Source organism: Pteropus vampyrus, unplaced genomic scaffold (genome assembly GCF_000151845.1).
Source record: "Pteropus vampyrus isolate Shadow unplaced genomic scaffold, Pvam_2.0 Scaffold25, whole genome shotgun sequence".
Taxonomy (NCBI): Eukaryota; Metazoa; Chordata; class Mammalia; order Chiroptera; family Pteropodidae; genus Pteropus; species Pteropus vampyrus.
Window position 1 is genome coordinate 3,073,430 of NW_011888806.1, and position 22,443 is coordinate 3,095,872.

Below are 22,443 nucleotides of genomic sequence, written 5' to 3' on the forward strand. Positions count from 1 at the left end.
AAAAAAAAAAAAGCTCAACAACTGGTATTCCTTACTATCAGTAAATGTAAGTCTAAGTGTTCTGGACTCTTTCCTGACTAGGAAAAGAGGTTAAAACATGAATTCTTAATATTTACCCACACGGTTTAACAGGAAAATGTCATTTATGTACCAAAATTGTAAATGGTAAGGAAGGAAAGTGAGTTGAAAAGGGGCTTAATTATAAATTGGAAAAAATATCAGATTTTGCAAACACTCCACCTTCAATGATAAAGTTCTCTCCTCCTCTTCTACCAACTGAAAACACCTCTCCTGTGCACACAGTAGGTATTTCATTAATGTGTTACATGCACATTTTAATTTATAATTTTGAATCATTAGAGAAAGACAGTGGTGGCCCCAAGTAGGGGGTTTGCAGATAGCAAGAAGCTGGTAAAGGGCCTAAATGATATTTCAGAATATGTACTGGGAAATGAAACCAAGAACAGGCTCAGCATGGTCCTGACAGGAGTGCTGTTAGATAAGAGATATACTCTGACCACAGTCGACAAAGATTTTAGACATTTCCTTTGCATTATTACTCTTAGCTCCTTAATGTTTCATCTGGATTTTGGGGGTCAGGAAGAGTTAATGGAATGTGTGACATTGAAACATCTATGGGAAAACTGAAAGGTAATTGTTACCTAATGATAGAATCAATTTAAGATTTATAAAGGCCAGACTATATATAGTTTATCCCTAAACTCTCATTCTCTCAAACACTGAATAAAATACAATCAAGTTTTTGTTGTTGTTGTTGTTGTTGTTGTTTGGTGCATTGAATCTCAAAAAAGAGCCCCTTAACATAAGTCACGAATACTCAGCACTACTACCTCTCCTCCACCTTGCTCTCCCCACCCAAGGAGTTTTCCCTCACTGTATCTGAATAAACGTCCTCATCTGGTAGTATCCGATTACGTATCTGTCTTCGAACCTCAGATTGTAAGCTTTTTTCAGCCCTGAGCATCCCTCATAACCATTTGGTATGTCCCTAAAGAGTATGGCCCTGATCCATCTCCATTTACACTGTGCCTTGCACATGGTAGTTAAGTAATATACTTTAAATGAAAGAAGAAAAAAAGCCTGTTTACAGTAAGCTCCACTTTGGATAATTTAAAGAGAAATGTAAAAATCTCTATTCGTACAGCTCATAAAATAAGACATTATCGATATCTAGGAGAATAAACAGAATTTTGTTAAGCAAATTAATTTTGTAAAAGATTACTAGTAACCTAATAACAAATGCCTTTAGCACTGCATTTAAACAATAAGCATGCCCATTATAAGTAATTCGTATCTGATACTATAAATTATCAGATCCTCTAAGACATAGAGCTCTGCCCCTTCTTCCCTCAGGAATGTGTCTATATTTGAAAGTAATTAAACCACATTTCCCTCTCAGGTTTTCAGAAACATCATCTTACCTGTCCTAAATAAGAGCAGAGAAAAACTGAGTTGTTAATCTTCAAGGCTACAAACAGAAATTAAAGTGACTGAACACTGGGGCACCAAAAATAAAAGAAGAGATGGAAGTAGAGTCGGATGGTATAGAGATGTAACGATAGAGGATGAAGTAACTGAAGAAAAGGGCCAAGAAGAAAGGAGGAAACGGAAAAGGTCAGGATGCCTTCGGCTCTCCCTGGCTTTCTTTTCCATGGAGGGGTGGGGTAGGATAAGAAATAAAGTTGGCAGGAAAAAATGGATATGCATAAGAGGAGGCGGAGTCGGAAAAAAGAACTTCAAACCCAAAACATAGTCACTGCAGGGGCTACGTACATATGTAGTCGAATGACAAAATCATATTCAGGAAAGACAATATCAACTTCCAGATACCGGTTACTTCTGCAAAGGATACAGGGGAATAAAACAGGGAGGAGCTTGCAGCAGGGCTATCTTCAACATTATACTTCTTTTAAAAAGAAAGACCAGATAAAATAAGGAAATTGATAATGTTTGTAAATGTTACACTTTTCTATACGTTTAAAATATATTATAATTAAATATGTTGTAAATAAAAAAATAAAAATATATAATTTACTGAGTAGGAAATGAACGGTAACTTGGGAGGTAAGGGGTAAGGGATAAGTCAGCAAGGGAGAAGAGGGGTTCTCCCCTCTGGCCTAGGGTCATGACAAGATGTTAACCCTCTATAGGAAAAAAATCAGGAAAAATGTTCTGGTAGCATCAATTTTCTAACTAAATTTTATGCACTATCCTACAATATATCCCATTCATGTCTTCAACCTCGAGCTGAAAATGTTTGGGGAAGAAGAGCCAGCAGCTACATCAAGTGGAAAAGGTACCACAAATATCAAAGGTTTAAGGCTGAAGGCAAAGAGGAAAAGAAGCTCCTTGGGGTTCTCATATTCACTGTGAATGACACTGAGCTCCCTACTGCATTGGGTAGGAATGAGGATGACAAAGTCTAATTTGATTTTAATTTTAAAATGCAAGGTGCCCTCAGCTGGGGCTGCATAAAGAGGCATGAACATCAAGTTCGTATTTCTGGCCAAAGTCCCCTGGAAGACAGCGGTATGATATAGAAAATGCCAGCACAGTGGACTAAGAAGTCTACACTGATGACCAAAAGGCTTCCTAAGTGCACGCACACTTTGAGTGGCGCTTCTCACCTAGGACACAAAGGTGAGAGAGAGTTCTCAAGGTCACTGCTTCAGGCAGGAGGAAAGAAACAACGACACTGATACTGTGAGGCAAAGAGAGACTGAGGGGAGGAAAAAATACAAAACTAAGATGTTTCTCTCCTCTTCTGCAGTTTCCAGGGAGGGGCTTACTAGGGAAGGGATGGTGAAAGCAATGCACCCTGCTGGGAGAGGCATGGTACCACTAATGTTGTTTGGAATTTTGGCACGTGGTGATCATTGTAATGGGGGTTCATGTCTACAGACAGTGTACCACCTTACTGCCTGTACCGGGTGGGCTTCCTGCAGTGTCCCGCTGGTGCTGAGTGGTGTGTGTGCACCTTGGGGTTCAGAGTAACTAGGGGAGGAAATCACATAAGTCCCATTGATGCAGAGAGGCTGAAAGTGGAGCCTCCAGCTAGGAACCTGAACAGGCTGGAGACCGAACCTGAGCACCCCACAGGCAGGACTCAGCAGAGCAGGGCACGCCTTCTACCCTCGGTATCATGCACTGGATGAAGATTTTTATATTGATGGCAGGCAATAAGAGGATTTTAAAAATATAGTACCCGTCTCAACTTTGTTTTATATCAAATATTTTGTCATGATAATTAAGCTTCCTAATTATATACCCACAGTCAGAATTCTTACAAGAAGTGTTACGTAAAGGAAAAAGCCACAGCTGGGTTCAGCACAGTGCACGTTCCCACTAGGCCGTCAGCGGAAGGAAGACTTTCATGAAAGCTGGGGCATTGACAGCCAGCTTGTGGCTCTACCTCATTGAGCCTTTGGGCACATGTGTGGGTCTTCTGCTGGATGTTGCTGATGCCCAAAACAGAGGAAAGAGGAGAGAAGGAGAAAGGGGATAAAGAGATAATAGAGAAAGAAAAGAAGCAAACACTGTACACCTTTAATAAGCTAAAACCTTTTTAAAACTAAGACCTGAACTTGAAAGAACAGTGAAAGAAGTGCAGGGAGCAGAAGACATGAGAGGGAGGACACTGGCTTGCTTGTGGTTTACAACCGGTGCTTGAAATTAACCACACACGACATATAACGGAGGCTATTAAATCACCTCTTAGACGAAAATGACATGAACAATTCTCACGAGCTTCGAGAAGAGGCTGTGCACACCCCTTCGTGTTTACTGGAACATCTTATAAATAGCTACGGAACTGATGTGCTGCACTGACCTCTGCCTAGTCACATGTTAACCAAAGAGGAAAGTTTTCTGCTGTACTTTTCAACAGGATTCATTACTTCTATAATTAAATCCTGAGAAATCTCAAGCTTTCTTAGAAACAGAACTTCAGAACTGAAAACTCAACAGAAGGCAGATAGGGCTGCAGAAATCTTGACTGGGAGAGCTGACTCAGCCACTAATTAGCTTAGTTCTGTGACTCTGGCAAGTCATTTAGCCATGTCACTTTTTTCAAAAACCACTAAGTATACAAACCAGACACAGTGCTAAAAAGAGTGACATCAGTAAGACTGAGGAAATTTAGTGCCCTCTGGGCTAGGCCACTCTGTCTCCTTTGCGCTTGGACAATTTGACAATCGCCAATTGGGAGATCTGTGTTACAGCCCAGTCTTCATTATAGGCTTTCTATTTCAAATTTAATACCTCAGAGGCCCTAATCCAGGATTTATCTTCCCCCTGAGAAAATATATTATTCTGACACTGAAGGACCAGAGAAGTTGCTTGATCCTCCTGAGTAAAACATGAAAAGCTTTGTTAAGTTCCTTCAAGGGATTTCACGTGTCATTGTTTTCTCCCCACAAGAGAGATCTGGAGGCAAGGTAATGTCTGCCACGACATCAACTGTAGTAAATCTCTGTAGAGCAGGCAATGTATCAGCACTTACATCATTTTCAAGTGAGTGTATGAAGAAATCAATATAGAGGAAATCTATATTGATTTATATAGATTATATGAGCAGGAAATCTCTAAAGCAAGCCCACTCTCTGTGGCTCTAAACTTTCCTAGGAACCTCCCAGAAATGACTCAAAAGCCTGAGAGAACACTTACCACATAGAAACCAGGGTAAAGATTAAGTTTTCATAGGAAGTTCACATATGAAGGATGAGAACTCAACACTGGGTTAGCTGTGACCCTACACAGATTCTAAATATCTGCGTGTGCACACGCACAGACACACACCCCAAAAATAGGAAAGTCAGGAAAAGAGTGGAAGCCAAAGAAACATATAAAGCAAGGTTTAAAAGCGGGCTCAAAGACTGAGAAGAGCATAGTTCCTTTGAAACATAGCAAATAAAGGTGTAAAAAGGACATACGAAATTATCACATCACATGCAACCTCCATTTAATGGAAGAGGAAACTGAGGCCGATAACGGTCATTGTTTTTACAGCTTCTCTTTAGCCATATAAGGTTTGTGCATCCCACAGCCACCGCAGTTGCACATTTGAGCCAGCATCCTCAGATCTTTCCTCTCTTGATGAACTAGTCTTTATATGCCAAATAAATCTCTGAATTATCCCTTAAAGTATTCCCCTCTACTTCCTAGAATCAGAGTTTGCATGGAATTTAGAAGGTCCTTTGGTACATTCCCCTTACATTAATCAGAACTAAGTTTCAGAAATATTATAGACACCCACTTTCCTTATTTCTTTTGAGGTCCATAAAGAAGATGAGTTCTCAATTACTTTTATACAGCCAACATTTATTGATTCAAAACAACATTAGAATACCTATAATGGATAACTCACTATGTCATGTCAAATGGGAAATACATTAATTAATCTGGCATGGATCCTGCTCTCAAGATGCCCAATGACTAGTGAAAAAGATGATGTATGTACTAAAATAATTATAATATCAGCAGGCAAGGACCAGGGAATTACTGCAGGAGTAAAAAGATGACGTCATTATTTCTAGCTGGGGGATGAGTAAAGTGACTTAAAGGTAACTCTGAGATTAAATTAAGGTACATGGAGAAGCAAGGGCCTTCCAAGCTAGAAACTGTGCAGTCAAATGCAAGGCAGTAGCAAACATGGAATATACATGGAAAAAAACACAAGTACTTCGGTTTTGCAAAAGAAAGCATACAAGTTGGAGAGTTTGTGGGATATAAAGCTAGAAAGGTGGATTTAACTCAGAGCATGTAGAATTTCTGCAGCTAAGAAATGTGCTTTTTTTCTTCATCCCACAGTCCATAAGTAATCACTCATTTATCCATTATACAAGATTTTGAAGCAACACCTAAATAATGGGCATCAAGGAAAGGCACTAGGAATGCAAACTTGAGAAAAACATGGTGTCTGCCTTCATGAAGCTTAGTCTCCAATGCAAATGACGAATAAATAGTCAATGATTACTGTGGAACAGTGTGAAAAATGTCATGATAGTATGCACAGGGTCTCACAGGAGAATATAAGAAAACTAACTTTATTTTTAAAGAAGACTAACTTAAAGTCAGACTTGTAAAGGAATAGTAGCTGTTCCAGAGGAAGAAACTGTGCAGATTAGTAGCAGTTATCTAAATAGAAGAGGGGATGTTGGGTATTCAAGTCAGGATAAAAGCATGTTAAAAATACTTGAAGGTGTGACAAAGTATAGTGTTCAGAATATAAACTACATTTTAACCCAAAGCCATAGGAAACCATGAAATTATTCTGATGTCTAAAACTATGCTTCGAGAAAATAAATCTAACAGCATTATATAGAAAAAAATTAAAAATAGGAAAGATGAAGAGGAAGTAATTACAAAATGCTTTACTTTAGAATCTAGAAAAATGATAGAGAGAACTCAAACCAGCCCAGTTCAAGTGGGAATATCATGGGGACATAATTCATTCAGTTGAGCAAACCAAAAACTTAGGAAACAAAGGAAATGTCGAGCACCTCACACTTTACAATGGATCGATCAAAACTGGGAACTAGGAAAGAAAAGCAGATATGGCAGGAAATCTAGCAGTAGGAAAATATTTAAATAGACAGAGGCAGACCCTCTAAAGAGAAAGAAGGTGAACCTGGAATAGAAAGGCACATCATGAAAGCAGAAGGAAGGAAGGCTTAGGTACTGTGGAGAGTGGAATGACAATTAGCCTTGTGGTAACAAACGATCAATAAAGGAGGTTCAGAAGAAAAAGGAGCAGAAATCAAATTATACAATATTATGAATTTACTAGATTGTGAAAGCAGATTACTCTTTAGAACTCTTGAGAAATTAAATGGGAAGGAAAGGAGAGAGGGTGGTAACTTGAGAAACAAAATGGGAAAAATTATTTGGTAAAAGAGACTTGAAAATGGTTGTAAGTTAAAAAAAAGAATTCAGAAGAGATTGAGGATTTAATAATCTTTCTGGGCAGGAGGTTCGCATTTCAAACAAATTTACAGTCCAAATCATTTCCTCCTGCTTTGTTTTTAAAGATCAAGAACTTCAATTTGTCATCCTCTAAATGGTGAGGACCTTCTTGTATTTGGGGCCTATTTTTAAATCACACCTCTTTCTTCCCTTCTGCGTGAAAATACAAATCTACTAGTCCTTCCTCATGAATTTTATTTTCCAAGCTTTTCATCATTTCCATGACTTTCCCTTGTTCCCTGTTCCATATCCTACAGAGTCATCTTTCGAAAAAAATCCACGAGAGGGTCCAAAAATTTAATAAAAGCTAAGCCTAAGATGAGTTTTTTAAAAGGTTATATGATTCCCCTCTATGCCAGTGGTTTACAAACCCATTTTGTTTGGTTGGTTTTGAAAGCAGAAGAATCATTTTTTCCTAATTAAATCATCTGTAAGATAAAAGCGGCTGCTCTAAGGAGAGTGCAGGTAAGCAAAATAATATTCCAACTATTGGGCGTTCCTCCTCTCCATTCAATGGAAGCTACTGACGTCATTCCAAAGAACCTCCAGGGGTCCGAAAACCACTGCTTTATAACATGTACTGATTTATGTGTCCAGGTATTATAATCACTGTTTATGTTACAGTATAACAGTGCTGCACACTGGCTGTGTTTTGTTTATTAGTTTCTAACATTTCTCACAGAACATCTAGGCAAGTTATCTTTCTTCTATCATATAAAAACACTGCCTTTATCACTACGTAATCTGTAGATCTTCCCTAAAACCTTTTCCTACTTATATATGTTATTCAGAATTCTACCACATAATCCCAGATATTAGCTACCTCTTTTCTAAACAGCGTCGTGACAGCTAGGATCCTAATGACTCAACTCTATCTTGAAGCCAGGACACTGATAAGCACAGAAACCACAGGACTGACTGAAACACTCTGTATTGCAAATAAAATATTTCTTCTTTTTCCACTCCCAAGAAAGGTCAAAATAAATAAAATCCTTCTTCTACTAAATATCTTTGAAGCACTGAACTACAAAATGTGTAATCTATAAAAAGTCATAGAAAAGAATCATAAAAAGTGTACTTGTTCATCTTGATACTAACCTAATAAATTTAACAGCCAGGCCCAGGTCAGCTATACAGCAAGTTCCATTTTTCTTCACCAGGATGTTCTTACTTTTCAGATCTCGATGGGCAATTGCTGGTTTGCCTTGAGTACTAAAAATTTCAGTGTGTAAATGACATAAGCCACTGACAGAAGAATAGGCTAACTTCAGCATTGATTTAGTATCTAAGGTGGTGGACTTCAGATAATCATAGAGGGAACCATTTTCATGATAGTCTGTGATTAGGTACAACTGTGTCCAGGACCCTGTCCCTTTGATATCTGCTGCAATGAACCCTAAAAGAAAAAAAAAAGACAAAAAGGTTTGGAGCTAAGTGTTTTCTGAATATTATCAGGAATAATTCATATCCTCTCTCATTTTCCATCACAGGTGTCTTTTGTTTAGCATTTCATTCAGTTTTCTGATTATGTCTATGTCAGTATGAAATTACTAATACCTATCAGAAGCTATCAAAACAGTGGAAGTAGAGAAAATGTTAAGAGTTTGTATTGAAAACATGATCTCTTTCTAGTCAGTTGTTTATATTTAAATTAATTTTAAGTTAACAGTAAATAACTCATGGTATTATAGTTACATATAAGATACTGTTTACAAAACAGGAACTATAGTTAAAGTATACACTTCAGATTAGCTTACACTCTTGACACTTGAATGATCTAGCTAGGTCATTTCTAACTGGAGAAAATAAAAAGGAAATTGATTATCCATATAAATTCTGGATATAAATAAACCCTGCAAATAAAATTCTTATAACTTTTGACAACAATTAAACAAAAATGTGCTCCTTCAAATCTCTAAGAAACCTTAAGAAATGCTGGAATCACATTTGCATTTCCTGTCCCTCAAGAAAAAAATATTAGAGTGTTCCATTTCCAGCCCAACATTCATTCATAGAAGTACCTTAGTCATTCCTCCTGTGAGGTCTCCCATTAGAAGCTTATGACATTCTTGGGCTCACGCCAAGAAGAAAATGTCTATATATTTCATAATAGGTCTAGACAGATGAGTTAATAGGCAGATGTTAACAGAAAAATAGAGAAAAGCTAGGAAACCTTGAACATTGCTATACAGACTCACCCAAAATGTTTTCATGCCTCATCAACACTGTCTGATATATTTCTGTTTCTCGGAACCAGCTGGCTTCCTCTGTGGTGAAGAACACTTTCACAGCTACCTTTTCGCCACGCCACTTTCCCATCCAAACTTCCCCATAGCGACCTTTTCCAATCTGTTTCACCATCTGAATCTGCTTAGCTATAGTCCTTTGGACCTGTTAAATCCCAAAACACACTGTTAGTATATTCGCAGCACTACAGATTTGTTTAACCTTTTTTTCTCCAGAGAAGAAACAATTACTGCATATAAAATAAAATTAGCCAGTAGTTTTTCTTTACATAGAGAAGTTATTTGTATTTATTTACGAATTTATGCTGTCCTCTTTTAAGATTTGAGATTTGAAATCGATTGTGGATTCTGAATGTTTGAAATATTGCTTCCAAGTTATTAAATATTTCGTTTTATTATTTTTATAAAGAAAAAAAATCTAAATGGGTTCACAGTCGTTGGTAGAAAAGAATACTTTTCACGTCCACCACTACAGTGTGATATCAGATACTCTGAAAAGACTCATGCCTCTATACACCTGGATAAAATACAACAAAACAAAATTGTAATGCATTGTTGGGTACATAAATAAATAAAGCAAATCTACAGGAAGGGAGGGAAGAAAGTAAGGGAGAGAGAGGGAAGGAGGGAAAGAGGAAAGGAAGGAAGAAAAGAGGAAGGAAAAGAGGGAGAACAGAGTTGAGATCAGAGCAGGGAACAATAATCGTTAGCATATACAAAAGCCAGGTTGCTGTCTAGGCTAAGAATAATACCAGCTCTGGCATCTAGAATCTAAACTTTAATCCCTTTAAAAGTAGAGAATCCTAACTTAGGGCTTCGGCCTTAAGCTGGGACCACTGAATGGTACTAAATTTGTCCTACGATGGTAGTACCCGGGGCATTCAGCAAAATCCTTTCTTAAGGGAATCATTTGCAGAAGGGAATCATTCTACCACTATGGTAAGATACTAAGTACTTTGAAAGAACTCTTGCCACCACACCTGTTAATCATGGGTAAATCAAAAAGAAATAAAAAACTATAATACATTTTTGTTCTCACAAGTATGGACCAAAAAAGGGGGTTCTAAGGAAAGTAACCTCACAGAGTGATCTGATCATAAATTCCTAACTGGGCAGGTCATGGAGTAGTCACACCCCAGGTGTATAACTTCTTTAGTAAAAGATTAATCTTTACATTAAGGATTCTTTCTGTGCATCTAGGTTAACACACCTTTGAAATGCCTCTTTTCAGACCCCTCAGAAGCTAAACCACCAGCAGGAGAGCATACCATCTTAGTAACTATCCTGTAATCCAATCCAGCCTTGCTTTCTCTCATCTTCATGCACTTTCCCTCCTTAAGTCCAAATGCATAAAAGCAGCTGTAAGTTGCCACTCTGAGAAGCACTTTTCTCAGTCTGTTGAGATCTTCCTTCCAGTTATATCCTCTCTTTAGCTCAGATAAATTTTTATAACAATTCTCTACAAGTTTGGACATACTTATGTCAACAAAGAGAATAAAGGAAATCCCTAAGGTGGAGAGAGAGAGAGGGGAGGGAGGAAGAGAAGAAAGGGAAGAAAGAAAAGATCCCACAGAATAAATTCCTTAAGACTAAAGAAAACAGCCACTATAAGTGAGAGTCAAGAGAAACCCAAATATATTTAACCCCTTCAGACTACAGATATTGGAATTTTCAGATATAGAATGCTATGGAACAATATATGAAATATGTAAAGAAATAGAAGATGGAATGAAAAATAAGCAAGCAGCAAGAAATTAATGAAAATTATACTCTGAAGTGGAATAGTTAATGTCAGAATCAAAAATGTAAAATGAACAGGTAAAACAACAGATTAGAAATGGAGAGAAAGTTCAACTAAACCATGAGAGAGCTCTGAAGAATTATAGAGTGCAGTAGAGACAAAGAAAAAGAAATTATGAAAGTTACGTTGCAGAGAGGTTAAATGTCTCTTTATACCTAATCTTTATCCCAACTTCACTTATAATAAAATGTTTTTGTAACAATAGCTACTATTTTTAAAAATTTTACTATAATTATGAAAAAGTCACCACATAATTGACCTCTTTTACCCCATCTACCTCCCCCCTCCCCTCTGGTAACCACTAGTCTATTGTCCATGTCCATGAATCTCTGTTTGTTTGTCCTGTTTGTTTGTTGCTTTTAGGTTTATATCCCACATATAAGTGATATTGCGTGGTTTTCAACTTTTTCTGTCCGACTTTACAATAAAATATTTTAAGAACTCCACAACTGAAAGGGCCAAGTATCAGTGACAATTGACATAATTTAGGAGACATGTAGAAAGAACCTAGCACAGAACTCATAAAATACGATCAGAAAACTGCAATAAACTCTGCAGAAACATGCTTTGCATCAAGTAAACTTAGTGTTTCTTTTTGTTTTTGCACTTTTAAGGACCATGGGATTACATTGAGTCCACACAAGATCAGCTAATTAGCGTCCTTAATTCCCCTTTGCCATGTAAAATAACAGATTCTACAGATTAAGACATGAACATTTTTGGGGAGGAGGCGTTATTCTGCCTATCACAGATGTCCACCAACTAGGATTGGTTCTGTTTTTGCACAATGAATGATTCAAGGGATAATGCTATCCATTGCCATAACCATTAACAGCACTAATGTAGCAGATTAAAAGCTATTTTAGGGAAAAATAAAGTCTTTTAAAAATTTTTCTAAAAGCAGGATTGAAAAATAAAAGCATTGCTGACATGCCATTAAGCCACTCAGCCTGAAGGAAATAAGAACTAAGTATGAGTGTCGAGCAGCTTTCCTCCTTCAAAAGTCGAACATGCTCCTCAGGAGTATGTTTCCGGCATATTTCCATTCCCAAATGAGGAACAGAAGCATCAAGCGCACTAAGCAGTTAAGAGCCAAATCCACAAGTAAATTATTGACTTGAGAGGAAACTTTCTACATTTATAAAAGAAATATTACATTTAATTTACAGATGTTACAAAATATTGCTTATATAAATCTTTGGAACATTTCCTAACATAAACAGTTTGGCATCCTTTTCTAATGCTAACATATCTTATAATTTAATAAAAATATTGATGAAATTGGCATGCTTGAAAGAATAAGAAAAACATCTCAAGGATAAAAAGTGTCACTGAACTATATTCAAAAATTTCAAATATATTTTGAGATGTATTAGAACATCTAAGGACCTAAAAAATAATTAGAAAAAAATTTAAACTATGTGGTTTATTTGAGTTTTGATTTACTAATGTTTCTAGTCTTTACCTAAACTTTCATTCTATATTACATTCTTAGATATGGATTTTGAAAGCTTGATTATATAAATCAAATGCCTGCAAGATACAATCGCTATAATTGTGATTCCAAAAAGAGAAGAATTATTTCATGTAAAATGAGTACAACTGAGGATATATGGATTTATAAGGAGTTACCATTATTTCAGAAATGTCATTTATCTGGTGATGTCTGATAGTGTCTAATGTTTAAGTCCATGTACATGTATAGACACTGAAAAATTATAGCTGTAAATAATGCTCTGTACTCTCTAATATGTCCCTGAATTAGCAACACACACACACCTACACACAAATATACAGTTTAAAATATTTTGCTTAATAAGGCTGAGTTAATAGCACATATTCAAAAGATTTTTCACAGAAGATTCTTCACTTCAGAGGCTTAATGTTCAGTAAGAGAATTTACCCTTTTTTTCACTTACAAGGTCAGATAAATAGGGTATACATAAAAAATGATAATGTGTTAATATTTATTGAATATATACCACATATTAAATAATATGGGAGGCACTACATTAAATGGCGGGGAGACACCAACACTAACTTAATACTTGCAACCACTCTGTGATATTCCTTCCTTAAAGGACTTATAATATAAAGACATTTAACAAATATTATGTTACTGAAATAAATAATAAATTAGTATTAAGGTAAGATACTTGCATAATAATGTATTGCATACTTTGTATTATCTTACAATAAGATCTTAAGATCTTGAGATTTTTCCTTCACCAAACTGGGTTTTATGGATCCTCCTTCCCATCTTGCCCCTATCTAATGCATTCCCCTTGTTTTATTTAATTAACATTTGGTTCACATCTCACAAACATGAAGAGTACAAATTCTAGAGGCAAATCATCTGGGTTTGAATCCTGCCTTCTCCACATACTAGCTGGTTGACCTATCTGAGCCTATGTCCCTAATGCGTAATACAGGGATATATTCTAGAACAACCACCCAGGGGTGCCATGAAGCTTAAATGAGATTGTATTTGTGAAGGCTGGTGTCTGGTCAGAATCAGAACCCTGACAATCTGGCTTCTCTTAACCATTTTTTTTTTTAATGTAAGCCAAATTCTATTTTTTGGTACCTACAGTATAGAAATAAGATAGTATTTTCATAGATATTAAAAATTGGAGTTGAAAGCTTTTAAAACAAAGTATTAAACAGCCCCTTTAATCAACAGGGGGGATACAAAGTAAACAAAATGTATTCTCCATCCTTAAAGAATGAGAGTCCTCTTAAAGACATAGACACACTAACATCAATTATAAGAGTATTTTAAACTGCTGTATTGATACTATAAGCAAAATGTTATGACAGAAGAGAATAGACTGGCTCGGTCTGAGGTAAGTTGTCACAGAGATAAAACATGAGGTAGATCATGAGCCATAAGTCTGAGGAACTCTCCATAAATATACTACATTTGCAAAGACATGGACTTTAAAAACACATGTTATATACAGCAGGTCCTCAAATAGAATAACGCTTCATTCAATGTTGTTTCATTATAACCTTGAGATGCCATCGAAACTTAATTGTTTATGTTAATTAGCCTTTAGTAAAATTGGTTTTGTTATCAGTCGTTTCACTTAAAGTCATAGAACCAATCAACAATGTTAAGTGAGGACTTACTGTATTTGAGAAACCATTACTCAAGGCTGATACTAGAGCTCAGGAAGCAGGTGGAAGAGAGGTGGGAGAAGAGGTATGCCATGCAGACCAAGCTAAAAAAGAAGACCCAAAAAGGCTATTGGATAGTAGAACATTTTGTCCAGGAAAGTAACATAGTAAGGTCAAAGGTTTTAGAGAGAGAACTCTACAGTAATGAGAAAGATGGGTTAGATAGAGAAAACAAGTAGTTTTCAATTCCAAGAGCATGAGTATGATTCATTAATATTAAAGGGGATTTTAACATTTGTACTCTTCTTTTAAAAAAATATAAGACTTTTAAATTTGAAAATTTGCTATATATTAATTAAATTCTAAGAATAAAAAAATCAAATAGCTTATTATCAAATATCTGTATTTGATAATAATAACTTCTACATAAGAAAAATTTACATCCAAGTAGCATCTGTTTGGTCATTATGACTACTTCACAAATGGTTTTCTGTCTGGTCTATTACCTCCTGGGGAGGAATTAATCAAAGACTACAGAGTTTCAGTTATACAAGGTGAATAAGTCCTGTAGCTCTGTAATGCCTACAGTTATCAATGGTGTATTATACTCTAAAATTTGCTAAGAGAGTAAATCTTATTTTGTGTTATCATAAAATAACAAAGAAACAAACAAATAAATAAGTAGGGCCGGAATAAACTTTTGGAGGTGATGGAAATGTTTACGGCATAGATCGTGGTGATGTATTCAGAGATGCATACTCATCTCCAAACTCTTCCAGTTGTATATATTAAATATATATAGCTTTTCGTATGTCCAAAAAAATGTTATAAAATAAATTCTTGGGTTGAGATTTTATAAAAGTTACTTTTAGTACTAAATAAAAGGTCACCAAAAGAATACAGTAAACAAGTTTTCCAAAGTTAGAACCAGACAATAAAGATTAGGAAAATCAACCTTAAGAGTTTTTTAAAGGAAAATATTTCTCATTAAAATTGTTATTTCCATCCTGAGTCCCAACAATCTTTCTGCATGGTCCATAAGGGAACCAAATGTTTTTCTCATTAAAGCAAGTGCCTTGGATTCGGTATATATTTTCTTCATGGTTGGCAGTGTTGACCATCAGAAAATTAAACCTCTCCTGAATGGAAAAGCCAGGACTTCACCCTGAAACAGAAACCCTCTAGCTGAAATGCAGCCTTATTCCCTTGTAAAAGTACTCAGATCCCAGTTGGTTGTAATACTTTTGCCTTCAAAAGCCAGGCCAAGGTACAGTAATGCTATCCTTACTGAAAACAGAGGGAAGAAGGCCCCAGTTTATTGTTTTCTAATATGCTCTTAATCAGAATGTCTGAGGGTCTGGATTGTAACCATACACTGACATTAAAAAACAATCACCTTACTCTCAATATGTCAAAATGTTATCAGGAATCCCAGCATCTGAGATCTGAGATCTAAGTGATTGTACAGAACGTTCTCTTTGTCCTGCCCTATCTGTTTCAGTAAAATGAAACCCTGTATTTACTGACATTTCCTCTCAGAAGACATTTCCTTTAAATTCAAGGTATGTTCTCCTCATACCAGCAGAGGGAGGCCTGATCCACTTCCTGAGCTTTGAGACTGCTCAATTAAGTCTCTCAGGGATTCTCCAGGAGGGATGTAAGTTTCATCCTGTTCTAATCCAATGCTGTACCGAGGTCTGGTTTCTTGTCTTTTATACCTAAAGATGCATAAAGGAAGATCATTTTAGACACTGGATTGCAATGATATAGACAAAACACTGCAGATAAAACATTAATTATGGCAGGTTTTATTTTTATTTTAGCACATAAATACAAGATTAAATGCTCAGTTTTTATTACCCTCAGTTATTTCCAAAAAACAAATCATAATTATTTTCCTGACTTATTTTTACAGTAAATTACATGTTTTTACTCAGTCTCAACCATTTACAATTTTTCTTCTCTATTCTTTTCAGTTGACTATGTTCCAGTCAGTTACATTCTGTTAATGTTTCTATGTAGCTCCAATTTTCATTCCCTAAAATTTTTCCCTTTAAGGTCTAATTATAGATGCAAATTTCTGATTTACAAAAAACATTACAGTGAACTCTCTCATCCAAGGTAATATAGAGAGCAATAATATAGATAAGTGAAATAAATTTAAATTTTAAAAACTTTTGTCAATAATTATATCTCCAATTAGAAATAAATTTGAATCAACTCTCATTTGCAGAATAGTATCATAAATGAGCAATTACAAAAGGCAAGTGATATGAATTTAAAGGTCTTTGATATTTCACAAACTACAAAATAAGTTCTTAGTGACAAAATAATTTGCAACCACCATACTTAACTTTAATATAGTAACTGAATTTATTGTAATAATTAATTTATAAATTATCTTTAAAATCTTTCAATACTAAGGGGGAAATTGTTAGCTCAGGAAATAAGGAATTATTAGAGTGATTCTGTGTTTAACATGCTCTTTTCTCTGCTTGAAATCAAACTCAACAGCAACTAGTTCCTTAATTCCCTAACAACTCTAATTTCACTAGGGGTGAAATTGGGTGGTTTTGATGTCTGAAGCAGAAATGAGATAGTCATCTATTAATAGCTTCATTAGAACAAATATTTATCAATAATAACTGATATTTTCAGTGAAATCTAAGAACTAATTAGGTCAAAGAAAGCCGTGGTGAAAAAAAATGTCAACAGATAGAATAGCAGTATGAGAAAGGTATTATAGACTCAAAATTCTACATCTACATGTTGGAAACTTACCTGAAGTAACAGAATAAAATGATAAGGACCAAGAGCAAACTACAGACAGTCACAGATATAAGTAAGGCTTTGTGGTGTATAGATCCATCAACAAAATCTGAAATTAAAAAGAAAGTAAAGAGAACCATAACACAGAGAACACTTTCACTTAAAAATTAAGAAACAACTCTTTCCTAAAAGTGCTTCTAAGCTCCACATACAAGATGTGAGAGATTCTTTTAATCTAATTGATAAGAAAAAAATACACACACGCACACACACACACACACACACACACACACACACACACACATATGTACGTATGTATATACTCCAAATTAAATAATGTTGACTAGCATGAATTATCATTCATCTATGCACTCAGTTCAAGAGCATGCATTTCTTCCTGTCTGGAAGGAATACGCTTGACATGAGATAAAAGCACAGAATATAAACAAATGTAGTAAATGGATCAATGCCCCTAAAATATAAGCAGGTACATCATCTTTCAGATCTGGCTGATAGAAGTGCAGGCTTTTCTCATGAGGTTTCTGGAGCACTCTGTATCATGAATTTGGAAAAAACTCATCTGTATTTATTGTACATAAAACACAAAGTCATCTTATGATGGATACAAAGGAATATGATTCCTCAAATGTTGCCAAATATAGAATATGTAGTTGTATATCACTTTAAGCAAAAATGCCCTTCAAAAATACATAGCTAAATTCTTCATAAATAGCATTTTATTTTAAAGGAATGGGTATGTTCTACTAAAAGAATACTGTGTGATTTTTTACAGAAAAAATTATTAAATATTATTCATGTTGTTCTAACTCCAGTTCTTAAAAAAATCAGATTTACTTATGACATGATTTATCGAACTTCATATAAATAAGAATGACTTGGAGAGCTTTACACAAATGCATATTACTGACTTCGACCACAGAGATTTTTACTCAAAGTACTTTTTTATAAAATAATCATCAGAGGTGAACTATATGCTGGCAGTCTTTGGAACATATTTTGAGAAAGCTGACCTAAAACCAAGTGCACTCATATAGAAATGGCATTAGCATCACTCTTATTAAGGGCACCATAGACCATTGAGCATATGATTGCTGTTATGAAATTTTAAATGGTATTATTGTAATTTATGACTGTAGTTACTACGAAGAAGTTTTCCAACTGTGCTGTGTACCTTTAACTGTATAGCTACCTGAACACTTTGGGTGTGGATCTTATTCCACCCAATGTAACTTTTTTTTTTTTTAATCAGTCAAAAGTATTATATGTTCATGAAGAAAATGGAAAAGCACCAACTAACTAAACTAAAATAAATATAATCACCACTACCTCACTACTTAGGAAAATTACTACTAACATTTTATCCTATGCCTTTGCAATATCATTTTAATAAACAAAAAAGTTCATGAGCAAAATATTTCACAAAAAGCCATTATATACTCCCATGTCCATAGCAGCATTATTCATAATAGCTAAAACATAGAAGAAATCCAAGTGTCCACTGAAAGATAAACGAATAAGCAAAACTGGTATATATATACATAGAATATAATTCGGCCTTAAAAAAAATAAATTGTGATGTATGTTATAGTATGGATGAATCTTGAGAACATTATGCTAGTGAAATAAGCCAGTCACAAAAAGGGAAATACAGTATGATTCCACTCATATGAGATACTTAGAGTAGTCAAAATCATAAAGACAAAAAGTAAAATGGTGGCTGTCAGGGGCTGAGGGAGGGGGAAATGGAGAAGTTATTGCTTAATGGGTACAGAGTTTCAATTTTACAAGATGAAAAGAGTTCTGAAGATTAATGATGGTGATGGTTCACAACATTATGAATGTAATTTAATACACTGAACTAAAATGTACACTTAAAATAGTTCAAATGGTAGATTTTATGTTATGTGTATTTTACCACAGTAAAGGGAAAAAATCATTATAACTGTTTTATAAGTAGTTTGTTTTTATTTTTAATATTGTGAACATTTCCAAAACCAAAAATTTTTCTGTAACATGTGTTTTAAAGACTACAGAGCATATATACAGACACAGTCAGAAAGTCAATCTCCTGATGACATATATTTAGGGGACTACAAAGATTTTGTTATAACACATCTTTGCTGGTAACACACAAAATTCTGTGATGAATACTTTACGCATACATCATTATACATGTCAATGATTATTTCCTTAATCTAGACTCCTAGAAGAATTATTAGTTCAAAAGATATATGTTTTAAGGCTTTTTATATATATTGTCAAAATATCCTTTAAAAAGGTTATACGGTTTCTATTTCACCATCGACATGAAAATACGTTTTAATTATTTTGAAATAATTTGAGTCTTACAGGGAACCTGTGAGTATAAAGAACTCCAATATGACCTTAACAGAGATTTCTCATTTAAAAAATTTTGTCATATTTGCTTTATAATTCTCTTGTTCTCTCAGTATGTGCATGATTCTCTCTCTACATATAAACATGTATATATAGAGTCGTGTCCTGTATAATGATGTTTCAGTCAATGATGACTGTATACATGACAGTAGTCCCATAAAATTAGAATGAAGCTGAAAAATACCTATCGCCTAGTGTCACTGTAGCCATCCTACAGATATAGCGCAATGCATTACAACTGCCTACAGTATTCAGTACACTAACATGCTGGACAGGCTTGTAACCTAGGAGATATAGGCTATGCCGCATAGCCTAGGTGTGCAGTAAGCGATAGTATCTAAGTTTGTGTAAGTGCACTCTGTGATGCTCGCACAAGGAAATCTCTTAATGACTCATTTCTCAGAATGTATCTCAATTATTAAATGATGCATGACTGGATATATATTCACATTTTTGCTTATTTATTTGTGTGTATATACAATTTGTGGATCACCTTAAGTTATAGAGATAATGTCCCTACCCATAAACGCTTTCGAGTGCCTTTTCTAAGAATAAGGACATTGTCTTACCAAATGGTAATATAATAATCAAAATCAGGAAATTAATATGAACATATAAATTGAAAATTAATCTTATTTGAAATATTTCAGAAAAAGTTTAGATTATTTATAATGAACTAAAATCTGTAGTTCTTTATACTAATTTCTTGTCCAAATATTGTGATGGTTAATGTTACGATTCACTCATCAGTCTAAATATATGTTTAACAATTATTTACGATCTACACTACTTGCCAAATATTATTGGAAGTAGTCTGCATCTGAAAAGACTAAATAAGAGACCATTAAATATAAACTAAAGATAGATCACTAAATATAATATGTTAACAAATTCAAAAATATTGCCAATGGCCCAGAAAAAAAGGAGTTCAGGAAATTGACCCCGACTATAGGACATATCAAAAAGCCATTCAGGCTTTAACACCAACAGGAATTAATATCTAATTAGCATATGTATTGTATGAAAAGTTGCTCAGGAAATCTTGAAAATAATTTGTAGTATCTTAAAATTAAGTGGGCTAAGATTTTACACAATGAAACATCTTAGTAAATTTCCCTTCCTCCCTTAGGTTATAGGTGAAGTTAACAATAAACCTAAGGTGAGCAAATACCTCTGCCAGTAAGAACGCTATTCACAATGTTTACCTATGCAGGTGTACAAATACCATGGCACATATACCTACAAATACTATTTCTGGAAACTTAGATTAAAATGTAGTTCCAATTTTAAGGCTAACAAAAGCAAAAAAAAAAAAACAACGAATTAGTGGAAAACCAAAGAGCACAATTGATACTAAAAACTAGAGGAACTAACTACATAAGCACAACATACTATCAGTATATGAATACGAACTACTTTTTTTATTCAAGTGATATAATTTTACTAACTCTCAGCCTCACTGCCTTTCACTTTTCCATATAAATACAGAATACACTCTGAACTGTAAGCACACTATATTTATTAATACTCATCTTATATTTCTGATTTAGGAGAGCAATGAGACCAGAAAGGATCTAAGGGATTCTTTCCTTACCATCAAACACATTTTTAAGGCTAGTATTACTCTCCCATTTTCTTTTTCTTTGCCCCAGTGACTTTATCCCCTGAAGCCTCATTTCTGCCTCCTTGTCTTTTGTCATGAATAAGAGATCCTTATCAATAAAACTTTTGTTTCTGTTGGTCATGCTGGTCATGTTTTAATCTGCCATTACCTGTGCTCAGAGCATTAACAATATAAACATTCAAGTCACCTCCAGAGTCTCTGAAAGTCAATACTTCCAGATACCTATCAGGGAAAGAACAAGGCCTGGAGTTCTCTCTAGGGCAGCAGACTTCCACCTGCACTGTCACTCCAGCTGCTCAGGGAAGTAGAACAGAGAACTCCCCAGGGAAATCTGGCTCACCCTGAGAGGCAAGTAAGAGTCACCAGTGGTTTTTTAACAAAACAGCATTCTGTCACTACCTGTCTCCTCTTTGATAATTAGGTGGTTGATAATGGCTTAAAATGACAGGGCTGTTTTCAGAAGGCTAGACGAAGGTTCACAACTGCAATAAAAAATTTAATAGGAAATTGAATAAGCGATTTCCTTGTAACAAAGGAAGACAGAATTTTCATATCCAGATTATTGTGTTTGAGGAGAAATAAACAGATTATTTCTAAATTCCTTTCATCTGTCCCAACTACAAAATTAACTCCTTGACAAGGAATTTAGCTCAAATTCATGGATTGGTTTATGTGGCCATGGTACAATATAGGTATCAGAAAGCAAACTGTGGCACTCATCTTTGCATTCTGGACACTATCCTATATTTGATCTATCTGTGTTGTGGAGAATCAGGGAGATGTTTAGTGTTTAAATACCTGTTACCAATATAGTTTAATTTATAACTGGCAGTATCTATGCTAAGCAATAGTATTTTAAAACAAATCTATAAACTGCTCAGAATATATTTTTAATTGAGAAAGATTAACTTTGGAAATCTTGTACTATAATTTCCCTTAAACTACAGTGAAATTATTGTATTTCAAAACAGAATATTATTTCTGATATATTTTCTGTGAAGTATATATGTAATATATATGATTAATCCCCAGATTTAAATACAAACTTATGCTTATTTCAAAAATTAAATAAACTTTTATTTTGTAAAAGTAAATTAGAGTATTCCATTTAATAAAGCAAGGGCTTCTGTTCATTTTACTTTAACCCAAGTCTTCCATTACTTTAAGTTTAAAAAATATTAAATAAAAATAAATGAGTATAATAAGTAATTTGGAAGAGGGGGAGGGAGGAAACCTTATCAAATTCTCTGGCCTACATGCCATTTCAAAAGGACATTTTACTCACAGTATCTTTGTCAAACCATTTGATGCTGAGACTGGGCATACATCATCCCTCCCAGCATCCTGCTGTCCCTTCATCACTAATTTTGCAGGCAGAGACCAGAAACCAGGCACCATGACTTCTTCCTTTCAGCCTCTCCATCAAAACAGACATCTCTTCCTACTCTTCCCACCAGCTGCAGTATTACTGGGATTTCCAG

The 22,443-nt window shown here is 34.9% G+C and overlaps 1 protein-coding gene across 15 annotated transcripts in view; it reads right to left on the minus strand.

Annotated features, from left to right (window-relative positions):
• The window catches only part of BMPR1B (bone morphogenetic protein receptor type 1B), a 356,154-nt gene that overhangs the window by 12,092 nt on the left and 321,619 nt on the right, over positions 1–22,443 (minus strand). For all 15 annotated transcript variants that reach the window (XM_011356271.2, XM_011356268.2, XM_011356262.2 and 12 more), the window contains 4 exons: positions 16,933–17,029; positions 15,731–15,869; positions 9,183–9,375; positions 8,083–8,380 (listed from right to left, as the gene is read on the minus strand). In XM_011356271.2, coding sequence (XP_011354573.1) covers positions 8,083–8,380; positions 9,183–9,375; positions 15,731–15,869; positions 16,933–17,029 — 727 coding nt within the window. The remainder of the gene's footprint in view (positions 1–8,082; positions 8,381–9,182; positions 9,376–15,730; positions 15,870–16,932; positions 17,030–22,443) is intronic.